This window comes from Anopheles funestus, chromosome 3RL (genome assembly GCF_943734845.2).
Source record: "Anopheles funestus chromosome 3RL, idAnoFuneDA-416_04, whole genome shotgun sequence".
Taxonomy (NCBI): Eukaryota; Metazoa; Arthropoda; class Insecta; order Diptera; family Culicidae; genus Anopheles; species Anopheles funestus.
In genome coordinates, this window is record NC_064599.1 from 11911219 (window position 1) to 11936692 (window position 25474).

General features: G+C 43.1%; 1 protein-coding gene across 10 annotated transcripts in view; it reads left to right on the plus strand.

The window, feature by feature from the left end:
• LOC125771419 (myosin heavy chain, non-muscle) overlaps positions 1-25474 on the plus strand; it is a 42128-nt gene that overhangs the window by 10658 nt on the left and 5996 nt on the right. For 8 of the 10 annotated variants that reach the window (XR_007419309.1, XM_049442014.1, XM_049442010.1 and 5 more), the window contains exons 4-9: positions 12782-12938; positions 16280-16401; positions 20702-20725; positions 21444-21467; positions 22538-22630; positions 22701-25440. Coding sequence is in view for 9 of the 10 variants with exons in the window: in XM_049442014.1 (XP_049297971.1) it covers positions 12782-12938; positions 16280-16401; positions 20702-20725; positions 21444-21467; positions 22538-22630; positions 22701-25440 (3160 nt within the window). In the remaining variant the exon portion in view is untranslated. The remainder of the gene's footprint in view (positions 1-12781; positions 12939-16279; positions 16402-20701; positions 20726-21443; positions 21468-22537; positions 22631-22700; positions 25441-25474) is intronic. The other 2 variants (XM_049442015.1, XM_049442016.1) reach the window with 2 other exon arrangements.

The following is a 25474-nucleotide window of genomic DNA, read 5'->3' on the forward strand; positions in this document are numbered from 1 at the left end:
TGTGCCACTTGGCGATGTGTATCAATCAATTAAGACGCGCCGTATACATCAGCCGGACCCGTGCCCCGTACAAGAAACGATCGAAAGAGACGCTCGATATCAATTGTTGCTTCGGAGACGGTGATGTTGTTTAAACGTCTTTGCTTCAGACGTTTCACCGGGTGCAAAGGATGTCAGAAGCGAAGACAACAATGCTAATTGCAAAAGCGAGGACTTTTTTTATCATTGAAACACATTGACGACGACTCTCTTCGATGGTGCAGGAGAATTGGTGGTGAAGGTTGACTGCTTTCGAACCGCGCAGTACTGCCAGTTCGGTGATGCAAATTATTACAGTGTAATAAAAGAGTTCCGTGCGGAGATATTTTACGGACTTCATTTTTACAAAATGCTAAAAGTTAACCCTTTTGGGTGCACTTGGTGGATGCATCTGAGGTGAGCTATTAAGATAGGTCGCGTGTTTTGTGTATATTGCTATGTCCTTAGAGTCGAGGGTGTCGTTAATATATAGGAAGATACTAAAAATACAATTGGGCCCTAGTGTCAGTACTAGCAAGAAAGCGATCGTTTACAGCGAGCAAAGGGGAATGGAAGATCGTTAAAAAGATGTTTCGTAACGCATCGACTCGAACGCATGTACCGAGATTTATGAATTTATGGGAATCGGAAAACAAGCAAAGAAAGACACAAGACCCCGTGGCTGCAGACCGCGAACCACAAAGCCAACCTCACAGCAATTCATCTCCCACCGTTCGGTGGAACCGGTCTTCCTCGGGTTTGCACTATAGTTATTGTTACACAGCCCGCCATATGCCGCCGCCACAACGCGCCACCATGAATCGTTTGATGATGATTCGGTTTGCCGCGTGCGCGGGGGAATGTGGATCAATTTCCTTCTTCTCGCTCTGTTGTTGCTCTGTTATGGCTGGTGTTGTGCATTGCACTGATGGCAGTGCGGAGGCGGCACAACAGGAAGTTGGTGGGCCAACGTTTAGAGACACACGCCCGAAGGGAGTGAGGAGTGAAAAAAAAACGGAAAACCAAACGAAGATGGAGGTTGGCACTGCCAACACACATAAACAATTTAATCTAAAACCCATTTTTTCCGTTTCGGTTCAATGGCGGCTTGTCAATGCAAGCAGATATGACGGCCTGAGTTGATGCGCTTGGGTATTGGGTGCGTTGGTAGTAGAGGACCATCACCACCAGCATCAACAACGCCGTCAACAACATCGTTTTTTCTAGCAGCAACAGTAGATTTTGCATGCAAGATGCTCCTTTGAAAGCTGATCAATGCTTCAATTGCATTCTTCGGATTCTTCATTGGAGTGCAAACGTTTAAGTATCGTTTAAGATAGGGAGCGTGTATGTATTTGCGATGTGAGCCAATTGTACTTTTTTACCTTTTCCCTATGTTCCCGTTTCTTGTCGTTATCTTAAGATCCCAACCCAAGGTATTATCCGCCACTGATGATCTACAAAGCGGCAGCAACAATAGCGGCGTGTACTACACGCTTAACGGTTTGGAGGAAAGTAAATCAATTTGCGCGCGATGCAATTCAATGTGGAGCTAGCCGCCTCAATGTGGGAGATATCTGCTCCCAACTCCTACTCGTCGTTGTGTCGTGACGTTACCAACCCCGCTCCAGCGACTCTGCGGCAATTTCCGCATTTACCATTGTTGTACCGCAATTTGACAAGAAAGGAACCGCGCCTGTCCTACGCACCGGCAGAACCCTCCAACGCAACCGTGTTGCGTGAGATAGCAAAGTGGAAACTGACGGATAGCTTAGCGATCGCAAAATAAAAACACCTGACACCTTCCTTCTGCGGCCTGTCCTCTATCTCTTTAGTAGTTTCTTCCATTGAAGATCGGAACACAGAAGTAACTCCAGTATCTCGCCTCTCGAAGACCTCTATCTCTCTTTTCCACCCATGACGTGTCAACCTGTCGTGACAAACCGGCGAGGGCAATTTGAATAATGGTTCCGTAATTTATTCGCTTGTTGTCACATTAATTATTTAATCGCTGGGGTCTTCGTTTGTGCGTGCTCTCCAGTAGATAAAGTAGCATTTTAACATCTTGGGACGTCACGATTGTAAACTCAGCAACTGTCTGACTGCTGCATACTGTTCGTTGACATGGTCCATTTTATCAAAACGCAAAGACCATGCGCCCTGTCCAGATGCTCGACATTAAATATGATTGGCTCTTGGCAGCGCAAAAGCGTGAGCCACACCCCGATCTGATCGTAGCATTCAAGTTAGTTGGTAGCAGTTCAGCTCATGCTGCAGTTGTAAGTGACAAAGAAAAAGTGAGGTCATAAACGATCCGCTACTGTGCGAGTAGCTCCTCGACTAGTGAGCGATAAGTCTACTTGCGCTGCACCCTCAAATCATGCCTTCCGCTGCAATGTTCTGATATTCCTCGCAACTTCATCCTGTACATCGAAGAACCAGTGTCTCTCTCATACCATAGTCGTTATTCATATTGAATGTCGCCCTTCGGAGTAAATGACATTGCCCGAAGCGGTGCTGGTAGAAAGCGATTGAAGAACCAATGTGAAGCGGTTCAGCTTTTTTTTTTGGTTTGGTTCAAACATGCAGCAAGAAGGCCTGTTATCTACTCCAGTAAATTGAAAAGAGGGTCAACATACTCATTATGCACTATCAGTCCGTGGCGCACGTTATGCTGCCAAGTTGACAAACTCTAGTCATCTGACATTCGCTTTGTGCGTTACCTACTACCCGGATAGTTTTTTTAGTGAAGAGTTCTGAAACTGCGGGTACGTTAGAAATTTGTCAGAATATAGTCAATGTAGATGGAAGGAACTCTTTCAAGTATTTGCCCTCATCGCATGGGGATTTGTCCTCCTATAAGAAACCTTGAAGTAATTGATTAAAAAAAGTTCTAAATAACATTTAGCTTCACGATATACGATCAACCAGACATAATTATTGTCCAAACTTACGGAGGAGTTCTAATACATAAATATGTGATCATGTAAAAACTGATAGCTAATTACTCAAAACAGATTTCCGGATTGTGTTTTGAAACTTGATTAAACTAAAATGTCCCAAACACAGCGGCTCCTGTTGATCAGTATTCCAGTCAAATTTAACGTTCCTTTCGCCGCCTCCATTTTCGCCGTCATTGGTTAGCTTTTCTAACTATTGTCCGATTCCGTCAGAAATTCCTCAACCTACCAGAGATACAGATCAAGCCGTTTTGACGTGTTTGTCGTTGTCTGTCGCTTGCTTTCCTTCGTGCTTTGATCGAGTTTTTGAAGCAACCATATTTTCGCATCGGTCGTCTACGTTTGCGGAATATGAAATGATGTTTCAGATCCGAATCCCGCGATGCGTTGCCTGTTTGCTGCTGTTGGCTCTTTAGCAAACCTCCAAAGACGTTGGCTTGCGTGGTAGCAATAGCAATGTATTTTTTTTTGTTGAAAGGGCTACATATCAACGTCAGCAGAAACAAGAGGGACAAGCTTTTCAAGGCTTCACTGTTGGGGCGGAAATGTGATACACACAGCGGTGGCTCGGTTTGTTGACAAACGTTCAACCTCGTTCTTGATGAGGTTCGAAACAATAACGCCACTAGTTAGTCGTTTTGGTACGAACTTACCTTTTGTGCCTGCTGCCATTCTCAGCACAATTCCAGCCAAACATCGCGAGGTAGTGAAAGTTTATTATTTTTATTTTTAGAGGAAACACAGTACATTAAACAGACGTTACTGGTGCGTAAATATAAAATGTCGTGTTTAAAATTCTAAGGATTGTTGCGTTTCGCTTACTGGTCTTTTCCTGCGCGAGTGATAAGATTTTTCGCGAGGAGTTGTTAAGGGCAAAAACTGGCTTTACGTAGGTTTCTAGAATGATAGCAGAACCCATTGGTACGCTTTATGCTGTTACTTGTTTTGACTTTAATTTTGCAATAGTATGCACACGTTTAACTCCTCGTCTACCTTCAAGGTGGAAGTAGTCATTTACGGCATTTACATACAACACTATCCAAGTATATGGAAAGCGGTGGCGTCCCGCCACGTGTAGGTCGTGGTAAAAAGTGGTTACCGTAATAATTAACCAAATGAGCAACGTGTGCTTTCGATGGAATAGAGTAGCATACGTAACAACGCCAAAATTCCTGGGACAAGTTACTGTAGAAGCCGTCTAATCCGTTACAGATGTTGCACTTCTATTTGCCATTTTATTTCGTACCTCGAGAAATGTCAGCTACTGCTGCCTACTGCTGCTGATGGTGACGTCAGTTGGGTTTTAAAAGGATGATTATAGCCAAGAAATGTGAGCTCGTTTAAGGTAGCTAGGCTCGTTAGTAGTTCGTGCAGACGGTTGCTGGATAGAGAAATTCCTTGTGTGCAGCAAAATGTCACCGCAATGGTAGATCGAACATGATGAAGCCTTTCTTGCAATGTAGCCTGCTAGCTAACCGATACGCAGAGTATGATGCGAAGCTCAATCTTCACGCTGAGGTCGAAACGGATAAGGAGTGCCTCGTTGCAACAGGTTAATTACATGCTTACCGAGTGTGACCTGTTGGGTGCGTGTGCTCATCTGTCTCGATTGATTAGGTTTCTTTCCACGCTTTGCTCTGTCGGCTATGGTACTATTGTAACGGTCGACAAGCGTTGAAAAGCGGCGTACAACGCCGCACGTCTGAACACGTCTCCCCCTTTATGGAGCATCGAAATCGATCATCTGGTCCGCTTTCGGTTCGATCAGGAGCCAAACATGCTCACCTTAAGCTTTAACGCAGTGAAATTCAATCTTGCGGTAGGAGCCAGTGGATAGCGGTCGGCAGAACCATCGTGCGGTGAGGTGGTGAAGCTCTTGTCTAACAAAAAAAAAATAAAATAAAAACAATCTTTATGGTGGCAAGCGGGAAGAGAGAGAGAGAGAGTGCATAGGTGGAAAAGCATAACAAAAACATTTGCATGCTATGTTTGGAGCTGCGGCAAAGTGATTCGTTTGCCAAATTTGGAACCCGTTCACGATGACCACTCTATAATGGGTGCTCCGAATAGCGCAACGAATGACTCATCGAAAAGCCACACGCTCTGGTGTGCGATACTTAAAAAGGGAGGACCTTCGGTATCGTTAGTAAAAGCAACGTACGGCATTTTTATGCTATTATCTCATGATGAAGCCGATTGTAAGCTGTTTTGCTTCTATTCCAATTCGATGGCTTCTGTTGGCAAATAGAGTTTATCTTTTCGTCCGTGATTGAATGTAAGGTTAGGTTTGGTTTCACGTTGAAGATGACGATGAAATATGAGAGTCAGAACCTTTATAGAGGACAGGCGGTCCAATGAGCGAACTACCATCCCTTCTTTTCACCAGGTTAATCAATGCATGACGAGGAAACGTATGAAACATGATAACTGCTTCATAAGCAGTGAACTGGAATGTAGGCCTCGATAACACTATGAAGTTCAGGAGTTTTCTAGCATCTGTTACAGTTTCTAGAACTTTTGGATGAATCGTAAGCCTGAGATGGGCGATTTTACCGTTGAAGTATGACGTACTTTGGATTTTAATTAGAGAGTAGTCTAACGAAAAGAAGGTCGCATTCTTGAAGAGTCTCGATACACCCCATTAAAAGTGTCTTTCAAGGGTATCACCAGTAGTGTATCCTGAGCTTTTGCAACTATGTGGTAACTGTTTGCTGCTCCGACTGCAAACTGTATCCCACTTGACAGCTATATCGCAAAGACACTCGTATCGCCTTATGGGGCATCCGTTGCAATAATGATGTACTACGTGGCGTATTGCAAGAGATCCGCGTGATCACTATACCAGCAAGAGCCTCTCCAACGTCAATTGCCTGTTTTTGGTTTAAACCATAATTTGCTTTTGTCCAAACATGGTAATAATATTTCGTTCGACGGTCTCGCTCCGGGGTGCTTTCCTCACAGTACATGACTAAGAGATGCCCGTCGCCATCATCGTGTCTGCATCCATACGGCATACGCCGTTGTGTGACAGTTCTCGCTGTGTCTCGAGCGCGATACGGTTTTCGCATCAGAGAGCGATGATCCGATTTGCCTGCCTGTATACGTTGTCGGCGTTATGGCTGAATGTCCAATTATCACCTTGTGCGTCGTTCACACAACGGCGTGGCGCCCCGAGAACACTGATCGTTTTACCGCAATCAATAGCCTCACCGTCCGGACCATCTGGCAAGCTGACTGGCGCCTGCTTTCGTTGTGCTGCTGGAGAAGGTCACGCATAGTAGTTGTAGTAGTAGACGTCGCTTTCCTCCCTGTCTCGGGACATCGTCAGTAGGTCACGTCGTGTATTCCGCCTGGTGAGATCTAGCCGAGACGTCAAGTTTATCATATCTGGTACGGTGCTCCGTGGTGTTGTGTTACTTCCAAAAATGGCAAGTCCTCTCCGCAAGGTCTTCTCGCTTCAAATGGACCTTATTGGAGTGTTTAGTGATCGGCATTTTGTCTCTCGGCAGAGAACGGATCAACATCGAATTATGAGTCCCGTGGCTGTAAATAATGGCGCCAGCAGCTTGGAATGCTGTTAACAACAAGGTTGATACGTTTTACCTATAACGAAGCAAAAGTTGAGTTTTTTGGGGAGTTTGTGACATGTTGATACTCTTGGCTTTAATGATATAGAGTAACATTTGTGTGAGCTAGATTTTATAAACAAATGCTAGCTGTTAATTAGGTTGAAGAGATATAAATAATGATAAATTCGCGTACTATGTGTGAGACTACTTGGCGATCGTTTCTTTCATCAAAGGTATTTCCTTATCTACGTTTGCTACGTCCAAATTCTGTGAACGAGCGGTGGCGAGGGCATGATTCATTAACCCACTTCCGATGCAAACGCATTGTGAAAGCATTCCTCACACAAAGGAAGGCTCGCGGTTATACCGTAGCCACCCAGCGACCGATAACGGGCTGCGTCATGTACATTGATTAGTCATCCACAAGACTTAAATCCTTGTAGCTCTTACACCGCTTTACACACCTGCGAAGCGCGATAGCAGTATTATTTTGCGTTTGCCTTTAGTTGGAAACAGTACTTCTCTCATCTTTACAGGAATGGAAACATTTATGCGGAGTATTTTTCTTTTCGTTGTGGTTTCAAATACCTCAGAATGGAGTTTTATTTTACGCCGCTTGGCAGCTAAGAAAGAGAAGAATGCTTGTCGAGTGTCGTAATCCGATCATTGTAAACTGCAATTGAGAGAATCTAGTCAAATCGGGTTGTAGCGGCGACATAAGCGGATTTGCAAGAATCGCCAGTCACCACCTTCCGAAGCCCCAATGCAAAAGTATGATAAAATGGTGTATTGTTTTTGAACAGTGATGCTATAACCTTCAACGATCACTGTTGCAATAGAAAGACCTGGAGGTTGCGGGTGGAAAAGTTGGCGTTGCTTTCAGTGGTGTGGCACATCACCTAAGTGCAGCGTCAAAGGACTATGTAGTATCACACATAAAGGAGACAGGACTGCAACACGAAAAGGGAAACCATTAAGTTCGTTTGCGTCATTCAGTTTGGCGCCGTCACGCTTGACTTGGACACCGCGGAACTAATGGACGATAGCCGCGCGGTCCAGTCTCTTCGCAGCAATCCTTCCTGTTACACCTCGAATCTTGGGAAAAGGAGGTCAAATGCATATGTTCCTTCATTCCCGTTTCGTAATTGCATTTGGTGTACACTGCGTTTTCTCTGTTTATTCAAGTCGATATCACGTATAAAGTAGATACGAATGGAGTACGAAATCTACGAATCGGTAGCCTGATACGATCAACCACTAAGGCGTTCGAGCCATCGTAAAATATTGTTCATCGGTTGTTTTTTTTATCTGTGTCCTTTCGTCGCTCGTATCGCATGTTACGGTGAAGCTTGTTACCTCACTTGCGTACTTATTCGAAGTTGTTTGCGCAGAGTGCGTATTGGGGCATGACGAGTGTGTATATCGGTATAATATCTGTATTTGTAACTGCCACTCCACGTTGTCACAGCAGTCTTTTACTTTGATGCGTGGAGCAGTGGATCTATGATTCATTGAATTTCAATCACTCCCAAATGGGAGTGTACAAAGTCGTTGAAATGTTGCAGGGAGAGCAGGAATAGAGTAATAGAATGACCACTGTGTCACTCTTACTTTTTTACAGTTTGACTAAAAAGCTACTTTCCTACGAATTAGTGAGGCTCGTGATACGATTTGATCTCGCAATTCATGATGTCCCAAAATTTTACCACAGCAGCTCGATAGACGTTTCAGCTTTCAAAGATCATGGTGTGAATCTGAAAATGCTGCAAAAGAATGACGGTAACAAAGGAAATCGTATGAAAAGCAAGCACCTCTCACCGGTGAATGAAGCAATTTTTAAGAGCTCAAACGTTGTATTCGTTTTTTTGGCGACAAATCAGCTCATAATAATGTGATTGTTAAAACAAAGTCTGCTGCAATCCGAGCTCGCTAACCTTCGCCATGACGTCGGATTACGTCAGACTCATCCGGTTCGCTCGGGAGTCCATAACAGCGTACACCAATCGGGGAACGATACACCACACCTTCCATCCATCTTGGAGAGAGAGAGAGACTCCATACCTTTGTTTAGGCCGCCATCCCATCTGACCGATCTGGTTGTCCGGAATGGTGCAGAAGAGGGTATGATGATCTGTGCGATACGAAGCTTGTGTGCGGTTTGCAATTGACCATGACGCAGACGGGGCGCGAGTTTTATAATTATTCGCATTGTATACATTACCACACGTGCCACCACGCTTCGATATCCCCAAACGCTCTCGTCTTTATTTGCATCGAGGTTGTGATGAAGATGATACTGTTAAAATCAGACGCAGTGATACTTGACGGGTTTACTGGTGGTAAACTTGTCCACACTGGCCGCTCTCGCTCTATCTAGTCCTTTGTTTCTTTTTCGCTTAGAGTGGCATGTTCGTTGCCAACTGCCTTTGTCACCGAAGTGACTGCCGACTCGATGAATCATCCAACCACGCTTTCGAATGTGTCGTCGTCGTGTGATGCCCTCCATTAGATGGTATTAGAAACATCGACAGAATAGCTGAGGTGAATGAAGGATGGCTTTTCCGAACGTAATAAAGTGTCTATCAAACCATCTTTGCGCTACCTCCCTCTCTTAACTGAGTTGTTCTAATCGAAAAATATGCGCAAGTTAGCACCACGATGACTTACGATCGTCAATTAGCATTCCACGCAAGGAAAGCAACATTCCTTGAGGGCCATATTTGCAAACTCGATCATCAATCAAGTACATCGTTCTCCCTCATCTTTCTTTGTGCGACTTTCTTGCCAAAGTATTGCTTTAGCGTTAGTGGATGCTTATCACGAAGTTGAACTTACATCCTGTTCGTCTTCAGGCGAGGTACTATTAGGGGATAGACCGTACTGGGAATTCACACAACACAACCACACCTACCCCCAGAATTAAAATTGCTCAGGCAGGAACTGCCATGACGTATCGTCTATCGATCGAAACACGATCGCTGGAATCATCACTCAATAACGGGCGCGCGTTCCAAGATACCTCCAAGCGAACTTTTGCCATAGTTGCGGACCGGACAACCAGTGACCTTGAATACGTGCCTTGTACCCTTGGCAGTGGGGCAGTAACGAATTCCAGCGCCAGTAACGAATTCCAGCGCCGAATTCCGAATGAAAGAGAGTTCAAGTGAGGAGATACTGTGGGTTTTTGTGAAGCATACTTCTAATGTGCTGCGTAATAATTTCCCATCCGATGGGTCTCTCTCTCCTTCGCGGTCTCTCATTCCACGTTGTTTCTTATTTCGTTTTTGTTTCGTGGGGATATAATGGCGGTTTGTCTTTGCACTCACGCACATTATCTTCAGTCTCTGGAGAGAGAGAGCAGGAGAACTGGATAAGAAGATTTTCTTAAGTGAGTACCACCAGCGGCGACCGCGCAATGGTCCGATCTTCATCAATGGTGTCAACTTGCTTGGCCGGTTTATTTCTTCCTGTGGCTTTTTCTCTGTAGGTATGAGTATGAGCCTACTCTTGGCACAAAGTTGAACAACCGACACCCACACACTGGCATGCGGAAGCTTCACCAGAGTGGCTTCCGTAGGCCCGTTTCAGGTTTGCCAATAAGCTGCAAAATCTTCGCTGTTCCGAACTCAGGCCCCGTGGGTTTAATATTTTTGGCATCGTGCTTAGTTCTGGAGTCCGTTGCCTGAAGACCCCCTGCCCAGGAAGGAGATCGTTAGGAATGTGTTGAGCTGTAGCTGTGTGAAACAGGTTCAAGATCTACTTTCGGAGCTGTCATTGAGGTTGTATTGTGGAGTCTTGAGAACTATCTAACAAATACAACAACGGATATGGATACAATGTGGACATCGAATTTCTACGAGAAAAAGAATATGCCGAAGGCACTGGGAAAGATCAGGCTGTTTGTTATTCATTTTTTGGAAGAATTTTTGCCACCTTTGAGGATATTTAACGCTAAACTTCTCAAACCAAAATCACAACCATTACATTCATAATGTATGATCGCTCAGAATGTGTTATTGTTTGTGTGTGCTTGGGAAATGTCATAAAATGGACATCACACAACACTCCAAATAAAGCGCGGAGTTCCTTCAATACCTATGGAGAGGCGAGACCCAGGCGTGCACTCTTCATCTTTCTTCCCACCGCTCTGTGTCATCTGGATCGATGGTGCGACGACTTTCTTCTGTTTTATGACTCTCGCTTTGATACCGTAGGCTAAATAGAATGCGACCACGCGATTGATATCTTCCTGCAGGGTAGTTTTTATTGATCAATTTAACCGCACTAATAAGATGTAATGGGTGAAACGAGATCTCGACTCTGTGCTATGAATCGACGGACAAGATATGTTGGGACAATTCTCGAGAAGAGACTCGCACATTCGTAGAGACATTTGACTGTTTATGCATTATATTAATTCTAAGTTATGATATGATAATTTTTGTATTCTTCTATACAATATTAGATTGATTTGGATATACTTAAGGCACAACTAGAGCACCAAAAAAGAAATTCGTTCTTGTGCTCTTTTTGCTGTACATATCATCTTAACTGAAAGGCTTCATGCTGCATCTGTACCACATATGTGCATTCTCTGTTTGTTAATCGTGGTCGTAAACGCACCAACAGCTCCAACATCAGCAACACAAACACTGTGTAGGCCGAAAGTTTGCGGTAGCAATCAGTTTTTGATGATGATCATGATGTAGGTGCTTATAGTGACTCTGTTTGCAAAACAAACTCAACCGGCAAAGAGACCGGAACACTAAAAAGGCGGGAGATATTCCTTTTCTCTGTACAAAGTTTTTACTTATGTATGGTTTAATTTGCATAATTGTAAACCCAATGCCCGTCGGCTGGGAGTAGTTTTATTTTCTGTTTTTGATTTTATTACCAAAACGATAGTCGTGTGTTTTAAAAAACAGATTGACGTTGAAGATAATGAAGCGTCAAATGAGGCTTTGATATAGTCTGCACGATGGCATATACAGGCAATCATTCGAGGGGCTATTTCCAATCAACGATTCATCGTTCCGCTATTGCCACTAATTAGACAAACAGGCGCTGATAAGATTGGTTTTGATGATAAGTAATGTGTCTCAAAGAAAACGACGGATTCTTATGCGATGGGTCACAAAAACGAATCAATCGTTCGAATTTATGATTCACTTTAATAAATGTAATTGAAGAGGAAATGCTTACACTTTGTGCTTTGCTGTAAAAATATAACCTTTTTTTGGTTCTGTATGACGTATTCAACGTAATTGCCAAATTACTCGAGTTGATGTGTTAGGTATTTTGCGATCTCGGCCTTTGAACCGTTGTACCAGGGAGGGCAGGTTAATTAAAAGTATTTGCACACTTATTTCAAGATTCGCTTATTTGTTTCTCCCTCACCATCAGAGCGCGTTACTCAAGGTGTGCGCTGCTATTCGTAGAGCATCATCGTGCGTTAAATTGGAACTGCATGCACTGCACAGTGTTGGCGCTATAATTATCCATCATAAACAAAAACAACCTAACGATGGAGATGGCACTCGAGCAAGACGAACGCCACCTCCAGTGGTGTTCAAAGTATTGGTATTTATGTGTAGATTTGCTAAATTTGGAACATTCCAATTCTTGTTATTACTATCCTGTATCAAGTGAGCTCTATATTTCCCGTTGGTGTTGATTTTTTGAACCTAAAAGATGAGTGTCTAATCGCGCTTAAAGGAGGTATATAAATTAAACTTGAATAACGTCCTCGCTTGAGGATGTTTTTGGTGATAAATCTAAAGACACTCTTGTCCGTCCCTAGGTGGGAGGTAAGAACGGTTTTACATAAAGAAACTCTCAACAAATGTTTTGGCATGTGAAATGGTCGATCTAAGAAATGGCATTCATTTGCTGGCGACGAAAATAATGTGTCGTTGATGAAAACGGTGGGATGTCCGGGATATTCACACTTTATGGATGTATGAAATGTTTTACAACATTCTCTGTTGAGTCTGGTTTTTATATTCGACTAAGCTAGCGAAAAGACATGGTCATCTAGGCAAGAATTGGTTTGATAGTTTGCATATTTATAGAGGTAACGGTGAATGATGAATGAACGAGAAAGGTGGTACAGTGTGGCGCCATGGATTTGTTTATCCACATCTTTTCAACCTAAGCGATCCTTGTTGTCTATTAAAGATATAGCTAATATGTCAAATATGTATTAATTCATTTCTATTTCCTGTTTCGTTTCAGACATACTCGGGTCTGTTCTGCGTAGTGGTGAACCCGTACAAGAAGCTGCCTATCTACACCGAGAAGATCATGGAGAAATACAAAGGCATCAAACGGCACGAAGTGCCACCACACGTATTCGCGATCACAGACACCGCCTATAGATCGATGCTTCAAGGTACGTGGTTGTTATGATGCTTTTCTCCTCGTGTTTATGGCGAATATAGGGAGGTTGCAGCGCGCATGTTCATGGTACCGATTAGTGGTAATTGTTGATAACTAAGGGCCAAGATATTGTTAGAACATGGCGCACGAAGTAATTTCGCACTAATTAAGCCGTTTTGTAAAGAGAGTAATTGGAATAGAAGGAATAGCTGTATGATTACCTAAATAGGGGAAAAGTTAGTTAGTGGCAGGTAGGATGAAATTAATCAGCAAGTCTCTAAGATCTGACATAGTAACAGGAAAAAATATCATACGATCGATCGATTAAGATTAAGACAAAAATATCATCCTTTTTATTAAGTTTTTTAGTATGTTGCGAACATGTGGTCAAGTATCATGAAGTAAGTTAATTGCTTCTCAGGCAAAAAGCCATCGCCGTAGTGATTGGTGTTGCCTCATCTCTTGCTACGGCTATCCATGGATTAACGTTTGTCGCACGATTGAGGGAGGAGGAGCTGTCAGCGCTAAAAGGAGGACACTGTAATTAAATTGTGTTCATTCGGTCATCGTTCACCATCAGTGTGCACACAAGCACACAAGAAAAAGACGATCGTACGATGTTGATATCGACTCGCGCTCGGTCGGATAATTGCACTCACACGATATGCGCGTATCTTATTTTCGGAGAAGACGTCGTATATACCTAGTGCACTTAGCGCAAGGCGACCGGAATTTACGGGCCTAAATGAGACGTATCGCAGAAGGGTCGAATTCCAAAGGAAGTTACCCCCGGGTGGAACGTACGGGTTGAGAAAGCCTTTTGCGAATGTTATCTCCGTCGATTATCCTTGACATGGGGGCCAACATATGTGTGTCAGGGCGTAAATTTTGTGTGGTTTTGGGCTCACATTTTAAACCCCCCTTTTTTACGTTACACAAGGGGATTTTTAAACATTCGGCAGCAATACTTCTTCAAGAAAAGGCGGATGCAGTTTCCATATTGAGTAAAAAGTGAGTTGATTTTTCGGATACGCTTGCCATATCCGACAGCCAATAAATATTCGTATTGCCACATATCCATATAGAGATCGCTAAAATATACATACGAAGCAGGATGATCGATACAGCATGCAGTCTTTGGCTTTTTTTAGTAATAATGCTAATATTTCAAGTTTGATTTGCAATCTTAAGTATGTATCGTTTGTCGTTAATTATATGAAATATGTTTTCAATCGTCATAAGGTACGAATGAGACATGTGTCGACGATCGACTATTCAGCCAGAATTCACCAATAATCCATGTAGCGAAGCGAATTGAAGCGATTTTTTTTGTAATTTTAATCTTAAATTACGCAAACTAACCAGTGCCAAACTGGATTAGTTGCATGAAGGGTTGTAACAACACACTCTGATTCATCGTAGAACTATTTTCAGCTCGAAATGTGTAGCACACTAATAATTATATAGCATCAGTTTCACTCACCTTGGCATCGGACGCATTTCCCGCCAGTTTGTGTGTACTTCCGCTACATCTTCGTTGCTTTCTTCTGCCTTGCTACTCACAGTGGCGTGGCAATGTAAATTGTCGTGTTTCCACGACCACACGCCTCGAGTATCCACACACCTCGATAATTTGTGTTGCGATCGTTGCTACAGATAGGAAATGGCATAGTGATGTATTTATTCATCTGCAACCCTGTTAACAGTAAAATTTTACTTCCCTGAATGTTTACATTGGTTAAAGATATCAAGCAGCATAAAAAAGAAACGTAAGTCGCATTATACAATAAAAAGGTTTTAAAATATAATCCCTAGGTTAAGAAAGGAGTCCTTAAAATAAATGTAAGATAGATACAAAAATTAGCTATGACAGTTTGCAAAGAGAAGTTGAAATTAGCAATATAGTGTTATGTGAACGATCTTGATGGTTTGTATTTAATTGAGGTGCAGATCATTCAAAGGCATGACTAGAGTTTAGTGAGTTTTCGACCAGGGAAAATTAGTATTGACACTTCTCTGCATGAACTAGACGAAATGGAATGTTGCGAATGCACCGGCCTTTAAATGACCAATCACGAACTCTGTGGTCGATGCTTCGATGCAGTTGACTGAAAATTACCAAATAAGTCACAGATTCTAGAGTGCTCGACATTCATAAGCTGCTTCCAATGTAATCGTTTGAAGATTTTTAGTAGACGATAGGAGAGATCAATCGTAGCCAAGATGGTAGTGAGCTGTTGAAACATTTAAATTAACCAGTGATCTGAGATAGCCCTACGTCAATTGACTCAGGATACTGGGCTAGGGACAGCTCACACAGAGCTTGATAATTTCCTTTAGTTGTGACCTTTTTGTCGTGCAATTAATCAATCTTCAGCACACATAGCAATTAGTAGACATCTGATGACTTAAGGTGGGAACACTAACGAGTGGAGGATAAAGGTACGAGAGGGTGAATTCCATTTTGGGCATCTCTCGATTTGCATAGCTATATTAGAGAGGTGTAGTCCGGTAAAGCTCTTTCAGTGAATGCGAATGTGAATTCTGTACCGCGTTTTGGAGGAGGAATGAAAGAGGACAGGTTCGATGACAGTATTTTTTGTGTGGTCCACTAGTCAAATGACTTAATGAGGTCGCGAGAAGTTGTAAAAAAACGAGTCAAAGATGACCATCTATGGTAGCGTCAAACGTAGACGAGAAATCCAACCAGCGAGCTCAACGGATCTGTATGTGCCTCAATCGAGCATTGAGATGTCGTTTTGCGAAACATATGTTTCGTGTGGACATTTGCGTTTTTTTTTTGCTATTCGTAGTGTACTCACATGTCTCCAAGCTTCGTTCACGATCGAACCACAACGTCAACAAGTCTATTAGCCGCTGTTTGAAATTGAAAAGCGGTCGTCCAGGAAAACATGCTTATGGAAGCGAATTCTATAGAGGGCAGTGAGTCCATATGTGGTAGCCATTGCTAAGAACCGATAGTTGATCTACATTCTGTTGGTTAAGCTGGATGAAGCTCTCGGCGAAGAATTGCGATGATCTTGACGTTACACACATAATCAAACGCAGCCATTCCCAGCTAACGGAGAGTAAACAGAGGCTCACGAAGTAACCTTGCGCATCATCTTCGCCAGACGATAAGCCGATCGTGCGCCAGTTAGGAATGTCATTTACAAACATGTCAAGCTGATAAACGAGCTCGTCGTGCGAATAGTTTAAACACACAAACATATCCGTTTGTTGCGAACTTGTTTGTCTTGAAGGATGCCATATTCATTACTTGCAATGTTTTCCTAGTTTAAATTAGAATGCACAATTTTCATTTCCTTTATTTTGTCTCCCTTTTTATTGCAGATCGAGAGGATCAATCAATTCTTTGCACTGGCGAGTCGGGCGCGGGTAAAACCGAGAACACAAAGAAAGTTATCCAGTATTTAGCGTACGTCGCTGCATCGAAACCGAAGGGATCCGTCGCGGTAGGTGTCGTCCATTGGTGCATCACCCATTCCTTCACCAGCAGGGATCGGATTTTCCGTGTGGAGGAAATGCTTACAATATTGACCATATGGTGTTTTGTTGAGTGCATGTTATAGCATCGAAAATATGTGGGTCAAGCGTGCACCAACGTCTGACTTCTTCTGGGATGAATAAAATGGAATGCCCATAAACCACCGAACCCCATAACGCGACAGCGAGAGGGGATCGTCAAAAATGAATGCGCCATTTTGACTGCACCTTCCCAAACTGTCGCGGTGCAATGACATCAAATCGATGTCCATGTATGGACGAAAAAATCATAGTCACACGCAGTGCTGCTATATACCCGTTTGTGGACTGAAAGGTTTACGTTCCAAAATGGGGATAACACTTGGTGAATGTTGGTTTGCCGAATGCAAGATATTAACTAACGTGTAGTACTTTTGTTAAGGCAAATAGGTTGACCTGTACATAGTACGAAACAATTACAGCTACGCGTTTTGTGGTTCGGTTTCAGTTTCCCATTTTTTGTGAGACTAAGTGCTCAGATCATCATAGCGCTGATCACGCCTCCATTTGTCAGATTCCACTTGTTTGTACATGTAAATGCGTAAATCTTCCTCCGGTAGCAAGCAGTGGAGGAAGAAATTAATTAATTATTAATTATCGCACTCTAATGGAAATGAACGAGCTCGGTTGGTCGGTACACCATTCCTCATACGTACTCGCCCCTTACGGCGTGTGTCTTTATGATTAGCGGAAAAATTACCATTAAATACCCTACATGTCGTTGCATTCCGGGGTTTGCAGCAGCACAAGTACGACGGTAATTGAATCTCGTTCTGGTGAGATCATGGTGTGGCGGTGTGCAGAAGAGCATAGAACAGATCCATCACGCGACATGCGATCGTGTTTTTTTCTGTCTTTCCCTTCGTTTACTGTCGATGATCACACACACACACACACCCACCCTGAAAGCCTGTTGACACAAGGGTGCTGTTGCAAGCGATCGATCAATTGCTCGAGCTCGTTTTGATTTCTTCTGTTTTCGCGTCGCAGTAAATGGAGCAGCCAGAGTGAACTCAATTATGACATGAACTTGCCAGATCGATCGCGATGTGTGGTGAGATTCACGACGCGCCTTACTAAATGAATGCAAAAGCAGCAGTAGTTACGAAGGATCGGAAATCCATAACTCCGGTGGTCTAGTGTTAATTGATCGCAAATGATCGTAGTTTATAGTGTCCCAGTTTTCGCAAATGGAAATAAGATGTACAATATGCATGAAATTGCACTTCAATAGCAAATATGACGTCGCTATAAAATTGTCTGCAATACACAACTCCCCGCCGCAGTCCATCCTCATAGAGGAGGTTAATCAAATGTTCGATCACTTAACCACCAGCGCCAAAAAAGGGGCAATTTACGAATGTGGAGTCAGTTTTATTTACCATTTTCGGTGTGCTGGTTTGCCCTAAGAAATCGAAATCGAATCACACACAGCACCTTAAAATGAGCAATTTTCTTTAGGAAAGGGTGTAAAAAAATGAAAATATCCTTGTTTGGACGAAAAACACAGATTGAAACATAAATTTACCCTGTCCCGACTGTTGAGAGGGAGGCGAAGAAGAAGGTATCCGTTACAGGCGCTTTCCCCCTTTTTGATGGTGGATCCTTGTTTTTTCCTTCTTCGGTACTATATGCTTATCGTTCAGATCTTTTATACGAATTCGCAAATGGGAAAAAGCGATACAAAATGCCCTGGTGTGCAAAAAGTGTTCGGTATGGGGGGGTTTGTAGGCTTAAAAAAGCCCATATTTGGAAGCCGAATAGTCGAACGTGGTTGGCACTAAGTCAGACGCTCGGTTAAAGCGTCCATAAAGCTCCATGGGCAAAAATTGAGGACACGGCAATATGAAAATATAATTGACCGTCGTCGAATGTGCGACATATTGGCTTTGGATGGCTGTACGGACCTCCAATCATGAAATGAACATGTTCATTGTAACAGCGCTGCGTTGCTGTAAGCAATTCATTAACGATTTTTTGTCTCACTGCTCTGTGGTTCCTTTTATAGGTCTCATGAAGAAGGAGATAACCTTCTTTTGTAGATCATACATTGTGAGGGCGGCATTAACAGAGAGAGAAATAGATTATTTCTATAGTCAAGTACAGTAGATTTCAACTTTTGATAAAACACGAACTCTCTGGTTGCGTATAGCTTGATCTGGTAAGATTGCTAAACCTTGACGGTTTTATATCTCGACGTAGCCATAGCTTCCTCTACACACAATTTGCCAACCTATATCTGGCAACGTGATACAATCTACAAATTTTTTGCCAACCACTGGAAGGATTATATTTATTGAATGAAAACTAAAAAAACCCAAACTGCTGTCTCTGATTGACTGTTCATAGATGCTGTCAGCAGCGATCGCTAATCGGTAATCGAATGTGATGAATGACGACAGCAACAGCATCAACTATTATGTACCAAATGCACAAAAACGCGATTCCCTCAGAAACTATGTTAAACTTGTAGTGATGCAGAATGGCATAAAAAAGAAAAAAAAGGTTACTGTTGTAAGAAAAAGCCCCTGCCAAACCTCAATGATCAATAGGAACGCTAAGGTGGACGTGGTAATGTGGCAGGAAAGGCGGTTAAAACCGCAAAAAATTTCCCAACCACTAGCCACTCTTCTTGTACCCCGCTGGACAGGATTCTATAAAAGGCGTTGTGCTACGTTTGTGCCCTTAGTGTGTTTGTGTGGCGTGTTGTAAAAGAAAGGAACAGCACGGAGAACAGGGCTCTCTTCAATCGTGCGGGTGCTGTAATCCATTCTATCACGCCCAATATGGTGCGAATTATATAAACAAAAACCGGTCACACGAACACCCCACCACCAACTCTCGCCCGGTGAACGGTGGAATAGCAGCCGAAAGGGCCAGACGAAAACGGAAAAATGGAGGAATTTGGAGGATGAAGGAGAGCCCTGATACAGTAGGTGATAAAATATCGAAAGTCGCAATGTCTCACTGCCTCCAAAACGTGTAAGCAGTCGAGTTTTCGGTACATGTGCCCTCCTCTTCCATGATAGACGTTGGATCTTTTCAACCACGAAACCTCCTTATGACCGCGGCTTGATATGTTGCAGAAATCTGTGTATGCGTTATGCATCGAGGACGCCTGTGCCAAAAATGGGTAGCTGTTGATTTTTATTAAATATTATTAATTACACTGACAAGAGAGAACCCCCTGTTCCTTCTCTACCAAGAAACTTGGGACGGTATTAAGGAGGTCGAAACATTGCGAACTGTTATGCTGATTGCTGAGGCTGATGTGGTGACCCCCGTTCTTTTGAAACTAGTGATTATTGTTTTCTCGTTTGTTGAGTAGTTCCCGTATTTGGTCTGTTGGAGGAAAACCAGCGACTAGCCAGAAGGGGCGCGCTGTCTCCACTGTTACTGTAAAATCCGGGTCATATGTGTGTGTATGTGTTGCAAATAAGTAATCATCAAGATACACTACGTCAAAATGGCTAAAAATTCGTTGGTGTATAAACGGCGCTGGTTTCTTACGACAGGACCGAGTATTAAATCCCATCCGGATCCTTCTCCTCTAGCAAGGAGTGACGTCCGGCTACGTGGTAAAAATAAGTCTAGTAAGCCAGAAATGACCGGCATGACCTGTACGGTCGTTAGGCCAACATGAGGAAGGACACGATATTATTGAGAATTGCACCCAGGGAACCCAATTGTCGCACAAAGACCAACTAAACTTCGTCGTTTCGAGCCAATACCGCTGGGTTTGCTAATGCGCTATTGTTTTGTTATAATGTATTTTACAATCATATGCTCTTTTAGTTGAAAACGTCGTTTTGCTAAAAGTGTATCATCCTTTTTGCCTAATTAGTTTCTTTTAATTTTCAGTCTTAACAACCTATTATGTTAGTTTCATATTTTTTAGCTAATTCATTTCTCTTTTTTCTTTATTTTTTTCCCATTTCATGTAACTGAATCATATTGTGAATTCTTAAATTTAATCATCCCTTTCCGCACGTTACGTTCCGCTGTATTTTGATCGCCATTCTGATGTTGATTCGCTAACGACATAAATACATAAATGTCCATGCGTGCCCATGCAAATATTTGTTATTATGCTCGATTATCGCATTTTGCTGCATCACATTCATCCTGCCACTGCTGCTGCTGATATCGTCGCAAAACGTCGTAATGTGGAACTAACGATGTGTTGCCTTGGTGTTTTGTATCCTCTGGAGGATGTTTCAAACACATTAGACACCAACGCCAGCACTTATCATCGTAAGTATTTTGTTTTGTTTTGTTTATATATTTGTTTATGTCCATCCCTTTTGCTTTTCTGAGTGAAGTTTTATCACTATTTTAATGTTTTCTTTAACATTTAATTTCACTTCAACATTACCTTCAATTTGTTTTTCTAAATTTCTTTACGTTTTACTTATTTCACTTCCATTTTCTCAAAATTGTGAATTATTTTCTCAAAAAAACAATATATGATTGTGATTTTTCTCTTTTTTCTCTTTTTTAAATGTCAACATGCCATCCATTTGAAATCAACACTACAAAATTGTGCAATCTTTGCTAAAACTCTTGGTCCTAATATAAAACTAAATCAATGTTTGGCACCTTCGTCACCTTTACTGCAACAAATTCATCACCGTCCACCTATTTGCCAATCGTCATCCAAAATGCTTCCGTTAATATTTATCGACTTGTTCAATACGAACGCGCTTATACGCTACTCAAAATTCCGCTACCAAAAACTCCAAATGGGTGTGCGTGCCTTATGCTTTGACTGTGAACACCTTTGTTTTAAACGTTCTGGTCAATTGCGTCAATTAATCACGTGGTTCTTGAATATCTGGTGTTTTTAAAAATACAAATCGTACGACCGTCGTTTTTTCAAATAATCGCAATCATCATCTGCTTCATTCGCACCTCTCTCATCCAACAAATGCCGTGTGGTTTCGTCGGTGGGCTAAAATCAAAACACTAAAAGGGTGGTCACCACACGAGTTTATCGGTAAAGTATATAGTAAATAGTAAATGTTTTTTGCACTGTTATGCGTTGCTTTCATGTGCACTTACTACACTCTTCTTTTGTTAGTTAGCCGTTGTTTTGATAACACACAACTTTTGATTTTAATAACTCGTTGCTAATATCATATAATATTGCTTTCATTTATTTTTATTATCTTGTATCATCATTATCCTTCTCTTGTTTTCGGATGTAGTGTTTTGCTTTCGTTGTTTAGAGTACATTTTTCATGTAATTTTGGTTTTGTTCCGTTTGCGTCGCTCCTACAGCTAATCAGGGAGAAACTTCTAACGTATTAAGAACGTAAATCCTCTCGCTTTTACCCAGTTTGACTTCAACTAATGGCTGTATTACGTTTTTATCGATTGATTCATAAAATCATCTCGCGCGTCTACCTTTCTTGGTGCATTTCATTTGCAATTTATTTTCCTCTGTAAGTGTTTTCTCGCCTACTGCTTCCTCCTTCTTGGTGTTGGAATGTCGTCATGATCTCGTTAGTGCCGCTGTACGAACCTCCACCCGATCGCGTCCATAATGGGTTGAGTTTTTTTTTGTTTTGTTTTGCAATCATTAAAGTATCTGATTTACAACAGGAATGTGTTATAGGTGAAAAGATAGAGACAACGAAATGGTTTGATGGATGGGTTATTTCATTAGCAAATAAATTTCGCGCATGGTGTGGATGTAGGTTATGGTATATCGTATGATTGCAAGTAGTTTTAGTATGGATCAAGATAATAGAGTGTACACACCGTAATCTTCAAGAAGCGCAACAAATCGGCCTTTTGAGATCACGATTCGAACTCTTCCCACTCTTTTCTATGATTGAGATGATAACATCTCTATAATAAATTTTCTTATATTTTAATCAATATTTGGTGTTTTTGCGATGGAATGATAATGTAATTTGACTGGGATTTGAATGCGTATGTGTACACAACCGTTGCTAAAATCAATCAAAAAATATATATCACTAAGCTTAACTCCTCTTAACCAAGATCCGCTAAAATACGTATTTTCTCTTACTATTTCCTGTATTATATTTAAAAAAATAGGGCGAGTTGGAGCAGCAGCTGCTTCAGGCAAATCCCATTCTGGAAGCGTTCGGTAATGCCAAGACGGTGAAAAATGACAATTCGTCTCGTTTCGTAAGTATTACTGTTAAATGACGATTCATATACATTATTTAATGCATTGCTTATTTTGTTTACGCTGCAGGGCAAATTTATTCGGATAAACTTTGACGCTTCGGGTTACATTTCCGGAGCTAACATCGAGACGTATCTGCTGGAGAAGTCACGTGCCATTCGCCAGGCGAAAGATGAGCGTACATTCCACATCTTCTACCAGCTGCTGGCCGGCGCATCGCCCGAACAACGCGAGCGCTTCATCCTTGACGACGTTAAGACATATCCATTTTTGTCCAACGGTGGGCTGCCGGTACCGGGAGTGGATGATTATGCCGAATTCCAGGCCACAGTGAAGAGCATGAACATTATGGGCATGACAGCGGAGGACTTTAATTCGATCTTCCGCATTGTGAGTGCGGTGCTGCTGTTCGGCTCGATGACGTTCAAGCAGGAGCGCAATTCGGACCAAGCCACGCTGCCTGACAATACGGTGGCGCAGAAAATAGCGCATCTGCTTGGCCTGAGCGTGACGGACATGACGAAGGCATTCCTGACGCCCCGTATCAAGGTTGGGCGAGACTTTGTGACCAAGGCGCAGACGCGGGAGCAGGTAGAGTTCGCCGTGGAAGCGATCGCTAAGGCATGCTACGAGAAGATGTTCAAGTGGCTGGTAAATCGGATAAATCGATCACTCGATCGTACCAAGCGTCAGGGTGCCTCGTTCATCGGTATTCTCGATATGGCTGGTTTTGAAATATTCGAACTGAACTCGTTCGAGCAGCTGTGCATTAACTACACGAACGAAAAGCTCCAGCAACTTTTCAACCACACCATGTTCATCCTCGAACAGGAAGAATATCAGCGTGAAGGCATCGAGTGGAAGTTCATCGATTTCGGGCTCGACCTGCAGCCAACGATTGATCTGATCGATAAACCGGGCGGCATTATGGCTTTGTTGGATGAGGAGTGCTGGTTCCCAAAGGCAACCGACAAATCGTTTGTGGAGAAGCTGGCCGCCGCTCATTCCATGCATCCGAAGTTCATGAAGACGGACTTTAGAGGTGTGGCGGACTTTGCTGTCGTTCACTACGCGGGCAAAGTGGATTACTCGGCGACAAAATGGTTGATGAAAAATATGGACCCACTGAACGAAAACGTGGTGTCTTTGCTGCAAGCATCGCAGGATCCATTTGTGGTGCAGATTTGGAAGGACGCTGAGATTGTCGGTATGGCACAGCAGGCTCTCACCGACACCCAGTTCGGTGCTCGAACACGCAAAGGTATGTTCCGTACCGTTTCGCATCTGTACAAGGAGCAGCTCGCGAAGCTTATGGATACGCTGCGCAACACGAACCCGAATTTTGTCCGCTGCATAATCCCGAACCACGAAAAGCGTGCGGGAAAAATTGATGCACCGCTTGTGTTGGATCAATTGCGCTGCAACGGTGTGCTCGAGGGAATCCGTATCTGCAGGCAGGGCTTCCCTAATCGCATTCCGTTCCAAGAGTTCCGACAACGGTACGAACTACTTACGCCTAACGTCATTCCTAAAGGTTTTATGGATGGCAAACGGGCTTGCGAGCAGATGATCAAATCGTTGGAACTGGACAGTAATTTGTATCGCATCGGCCAGTCGAAGATCTTCTTCCGTGCGGGTGTGTTAGCTCATCTCGAGGAGGAACGTGACTATAAGATTACGGACTTGATCGTCAACTTCCAAGCGTTCTGTCGCGGTTTCCTTGCTCGCCGTAATTATCAAAAACGGCTACAACAGCTAAATGCGATTCGTATTATTCAGCGCAACTGTGCCGCTTATCTGAAGTTGCGCAACTGGCAGTGGTGGCGTCTGTACACGAAAGTGAAACCGTTGCTCGAGGTAACCAAGCAAGAGGAGAAGCTGGTGCAAAAGGAAGATGAGCTACGTCAAATACGCGACAAGCTTGAGAACTTGTCGAAGAATTCTCAGGAGTATGAGAAGAAATATCAACAGGCGATGGAGGAGAAGACACATCTAGCCGAACAACTGCAAGCGGAAATAGAGCTGTGTGCCGAAGCGGAAGAAGGACGTGCTCGTCTAGTTGCTCGTAAGCAGGAGCTTGAAGAACTGATGCAGGACCTCGAATCGCGCATCGAAGAAGAGGAGGAACGTGTGAACGCACTGACAAGCGAAAAGAAGAAACTTCAAATCAACATTCAGGACCTGGAAGAGCAGCTAGAGGAGGAGGAAGCCGCGCGTCAGAAGCTTCAGCTCGAGAAGGTACAACTCGATGCAAAGTTGAAGAAAATGGAAGAAGACGTAGCATTGATTGAAGACCAGAATCACAAACTGGTGAAGGAGAAGAAACTGCTAGAGGAACGTGCCAACGATCTGTCTCAAACGCTTGCTGAAGAAGAAGAGAAAGCGAAACATCTTGCCAAGCTGAAGGTGAAACACGAGTCGACGATCGCAGAGCTTGAGGAGCGCCTTTTGAAGGATCACCAGCAGCGCCAGGAAGCGGATCGCTCGAAGCGAAAGATTGAAACGGAAGTAGCCGATTTGAAGGAGCAGATCAATGAACGACGCATGCAGATCGAGGAGATGCAGCAGCAGCTGGTGAAACGCGAAGAAGAACTCGCACAGACACTTGTGCGCATCGACGAAGAGTCGGCAGCGAAGGCGGCGGCTCAGAAAACACAGCGCGAACTCGAATCGCAACTGGCCGAAATCCAGGAAGATCTGGAAGCCGAGAAGCTTGCTCGTTCCAAGGCAGAAAAGCAAAAGCGTGATCTTAACGAAGAACTTGAAGCTCTGAAGAACGAACTGTTGGATTCGCTGGACACCACAGCTGGTAAGTTTCCAATTGAAAAGTGGTTTGGTAGCAA